The 4,838-nt window shown below is 32.6% G+C and overlaps 1 protein-coding gene across 6 annotated transcripts in view; it reads left to right on the top strand.

Moving 5' to 3' along the window:
* The first annotated feature begins 3,194 nt into the window (after window positions 1-3,194).
* The window catches only part of LOC105326955 (transmembrane protein 117), a 28,820-nt gene continuing 27,176 nt past the window's right edge, over window positions 3,195-4,838 (top strand). For 4 of the 6 annotated variants that reach the window (XM_034478110.2, XM_034478131.2, XM_034478133.2 and 1 more), the window contains exon 1: window positions 3,195-3,362. In XM_034478110.2, the coding sequence (XP_034334001.2) occupies window positions 3,345-3,362 (18 nt within the window). In that variant the 5' untranslated portion in view covers window positions 3,195-3,344. The remainder of the gene's footprint in view (window positions 3,363-4,838) is intronic. The other 2 variants (XM_034478124.2, XM_034478120.2) reach the window with 1 other exon arrangement.

Here is a 4,838-nt window from a genome sequence, read left to right as displayed (position 1 = left end):
CAGTTTTTGTTACAATTTTTTAACCTATACAACAAAGTGCTATTCTGAACTAAAAAGCACCACTTCGTTATGTTCCGTAGTATATAACTATTATTTTCATATGCTTTTAATAATTTTAATTTCATACTGAGATGGTAAAATTTTGCTTTTTGTATTCACTATGTCAAAGAGGTATAGCATACTTATATACGATTTGTATGGAATCTGGTTAGGGCCATGTAATTCACTATTGCATCATCGCACCATCGACGTTTAAGTCTATAGTGTGATGAAAATGGTGCAATTGCGCGATGACGATGATGTGATGGCACGACAATGCGATGACGATGGTGCGATGGCATGATAAAGCGATAGCGCGATGACACGGTGATACGATGGCAATGATGCAATACTCTATCACGTCATCTTTAGTTCTTTATCACATCATCGTGCCATTGCATCATAGCTCTATTGACTTTCTTTAAAAAGGATATAAACATTCCCAGCAGCCATTGCACAACATGGCATTTGATGACGAAGAGATACTAGAAAAATATTATTAATGGATAGGCTTAAGATGAAATTTTATTACGGACACAGTGACATGCAGATGTTTGTGTTTGTTGATGTATGAATATAAACTTTACAAATATATTATAAGAAAAATAACTATTATGTAATTAACTTGTACATAATTTCCATCCAAATCTAAATGAAAGTATAATACTATTGCAATATCTTGCAATATTATGTACACAAGTCTTATTATGTACACAAGTCATTTGAATATTTAAAGGGAGGTAACTTTGACAATTACAATGAATATGGAGTAGGTACTTCTCCCTTAAAAGTCATAACAATAAGTACTGGTTTAAGATATTAAAGACACACTCTTTATCAAATCTAATAGCTCACTAGTATACTGAAATTGATTATTATTTCGCTCAATTCTATAGAGTTTTCAAGATAGGAAGTTGTTCTTTTGCAGATCAATTGTACTTATATTAGAGGTGTGCATATTGCTAGGATTTTGATTTCTGATAATTTATAAAAAAAAAAAATACCAGCTTTTTAACTTAGTCATTTTTTGGCAAAAAATTGCATATAGGGTACCCTCATTGTACGGATAACTGTTTCTACAGTTTTCAAGATAGGAATTTGTTCTTTTGCAGATTAATTTAGATATATCAGAAGTGTGCATATTGCTAGGATTTTGATTTCTGATTATTTATGAAAAAAATACCAGCTTTTGAACATAGTCATTTTTTGGCAAAATATTGCATAAAGGGATCTCCATTTCACTGGATACGGGTTGACATGGATTATGGATACAGTTCACACAAAAGAAAACCCGGTTTGCTGTCACATTGATAGCTGCAGGTCTGTAGTTCCCGGTCTGAAAAAATTTGGATGGATGACAGTAGTAAAATGTCTGAAGAATTTAATGGTACTAATTGTTATCACAGAATTTATGTGATAGGTATTTGATTTATAAGGTTAATCAGTCCAAAGCTAGCGCAATTTTTTGTGCGCCGTAAATTGCAGTTTTTTTACTATGGGAGGCACTGTAGCTCCCAGGTCGTCCATCCGAATTTTTTCAGACCGGGAGCTACAGACCTGCAGCTATCACATTGACAGCTTTTCACTTGTTACATATGTAGTACATATGTAGTATGGTAATTATGGTAATGTTTTGGGATTAAATTTAACAAGCTCATCAAAGAAAATCACAGACCAATGGGATCAATTTTCTGATATGGAGTGCCATTGTGTCATAGAAGAAAGTGAGGAAAAATTGAAACAACTAATTGCCTCTGTGAAGACTCTTGGCTTATTAAAATGCTTTATCAACAGAAGAGCATTGCTTGGCTACCGGTATTTCCATTTACTGCAAAGGGAGGGGTTATTGTCATTTTGTTGGTTTTTCTTTCAATTCAATTATTTGTCCCATTTGAAATTAGCTTTGCGGGGGTATTAGTCCCATTAGGACAGTTCTAGTTTAATTCAGTCGTCTGTTTCGAATAAAGAAAAGTAAGTTTGCTTGAAAACTTTCTTGAATATGATTTAACCATGAGCTTGAACGATCATTGTTTACCACTGATTTACATCTTTGCACTTTCAGGAGTGGGGGAAATGACTTTATATGATCAGAAAAAAATCATCCACAAAAAAAAAAAAAAAAATCAAACGGGGGGGGGGGGGGGGCGCCCGGCGCGCCGGCGCTGGATCCGCCACTGCAATATAACGATAACTATGTGAAAAGGTGAAGTTTTTCAAGAAATAAAATAAAAAGACATTGATAATATAAATGATTAAATCGACAGGCGTACAACTCAGTGTCTCGGCAGGCGTAAGCAGGGTAAGAACTCTGTCTTCTTTATGTACAGACTGAGCATTTTTGATAATATTTTTCATTAAACAGTGAATATAAAATAACCTTTTTTTTCTTTGATCATGCATGTATTTTGTTAGGAAACATAAACTATCCAAGAAAAAAATTAATATTATCCATCAGATAAACGGCAGGCGTATAGATTTTTTGACAGGCGTATGCATTCTGCCAGAGACATAAATGTTATTTATGTCTCTGATTCTGCGTAATAAGTATCTACTTTTAGTTTTTCCCGATTTTTACTAATTTTGTTTTAATTATTGAATTTAAAGTCAACTTTTCTTTTTATTTCTGTTATCATTTATTAAGCTAAATAAACTAAAATATCAAAGAAAAAATTAAAATAATCCATCAAGTAAAGGGCAGGCGTCTAGATATCCTCGGCAGGTCTATGATTTCTTGGTGTAAGAGCTATCTGCTTACCCGATTTTTACTAATTTTGTTTTAATCAATGAATATAAAATCAACTTTTTATTTCTATTATTATTGATTTAGTTAGAAGAAAGAAAAAATATTAAAGAAAAAAGATCAAATGATCCATCAAATAAACGGCAGGCGTCTAGGCGTGTGAATTCTGCGCCGGTAAGAGTTATATATCTTTACCAACATTGAACATGTGCTAAATAAATATAAAATCAAGTGTTTATTATTATAATCGTTAATTAAGTTAAAGTTAAATAAGATATCAAAGAAAATATTAAAATTATCCATCAGGTAAACGGCAGGCTGGTGATTTTCTCTCGCCAGGCGTGTTTTCCCCGGCAGCCGTGTTTTAGTATGACCGATGGGTGCGAACCATCCCGGATTCATATTTTACCAAGACTCCGGGTTTTAGTCTGACTTCCTGGTACCTAGTTTTACACCAATCAAACAGAAATGTAAACAATTCACGATTTGCGATTTGATTAGGATATTTAACAAGGCGTGGACATTAGGCTAGTGGTGTCTTTTTATCCCAAATACTTCCATCAAAATGTCAGAGCCTGAGGAGGTTTGTAATGTTAAATTTTTTATAATATGTGTATGATTTGGTTGTGTGCCCACCAAACGGGACTGAAAACACGAGTTGGGGGGGGGGGGGGTCCAACCTGATTATCATTACTAATTAGCAGAGAATTTATATCTTTGCTAATTAGATGACATGTCAAGATTGTATTTGATTTTTAAAAAAAATAACAACAGCTAAATAGACACAGCTAAATGCGCTTTTCATCTTCATAGTTGGGGATAACTTTTTCGTACATAATATTTATAATTATTGACAATTGCACATTTTGAATATGCAGCCCTGGGTTAAAATTAACTCTAAAAATGTAGTAGCCAAACGGACTTCTAACCTTTCAATTTTTTTTAACAGGGACCAGCCTATATACACATATTTTGTATAGTGCAAAATTTTAGGTTTACATATCCTTAACTTTCTTTCTCACAGAAAAATAGGGAGAAGTTTGAGAAATTAGGGAAACTTTATTAATTTGATGATTTTAACAATGATGTACATGCACGGAGAGGGTTCTAAACATTATTTTAAAATAACAGTTCTTAAAAATGAATAAGACTAGAAGCAATTATAGTCTGTCCCAAGTTATTGCTTCCATCACTTTTTGATAATTTTTAACAAAAATACACATACATGTGAAAAAATACAGTTGAAATCAATAAAAAGGAATATATCCAAGATATCTTTATTGAACAATTATTATTTTTCACTCATAAAAGTTCACAGGAATGAAAACAAATTTCTTACTGAGATTTATAATAGGAAATATAAAATCTTTTTGCCATTTGGAAGTACTCAGAACAGCTCACACATTTTTCAACGTAATCATCCGGGCTTATAATTATTAATGGCTGACACAATGCAAAATCCCCAGTAATACAGTTATATTTCTTGTCCATTAAAGCTTTTCTTAGAAAAAACCCCACTTATTCAAACCTTTGCCAATGGGTGAATTTTCTACATTTCTCATGAACAAATCTTGTAAAAACTGACGATGAGTGTTTCAATCTTTAAGAACATAAAATTATTATATAGACAGTTGATACTATAAAAATTTACAATAATCCAGACTTAAGAAAGAACATAAACCGGGCTGTCACAGCACTTTTTGGTACATGGACCATGGAGGTCCCTAGGGCTCCCAAGTGGGAAAATAAACAACATTTTTTGTCAAATTGGGAAAAGTTAAATCATAGCATAATCTTTTGTTAACTTCTAAGAATTTACAGCTCAAATTTTACTTGAATTTTTTTTTTTTTTATATACACAATGTAAAATTTGTCATATTGGGGATTTGTTGATGAGTAAATTGGGAATTTTGGGGTTTTTTCCCAATTCGGAAGGGTCTACTTATCGGACCAATATCAAAGAGAATGATGGCCCTGATGTATGAGTTAAGTATATCTCTTACATATTTCAACCATGGGTGCATGAACAATCCATCAGAAAAGCATTTATAGATAGTTT

This window comes from Magallana gigas, chromosome 5 (assembly GCF_963853765.1).
Source record: "Magallana gigas chromosome 5, xbMagGiga1.1, whole genome shotgun sequence".
Classification (NCBI taxonomy): Eukaryota; Metazoa; Mollusca; class Bivalvia; order Ostreida; family Ostreidae; genus Magallana; species Magallana gigas.
Note: the sequence above shows the minus strand (reverse complement) of the source record. Positions and strands in the feature narration are given on the sequence as shown.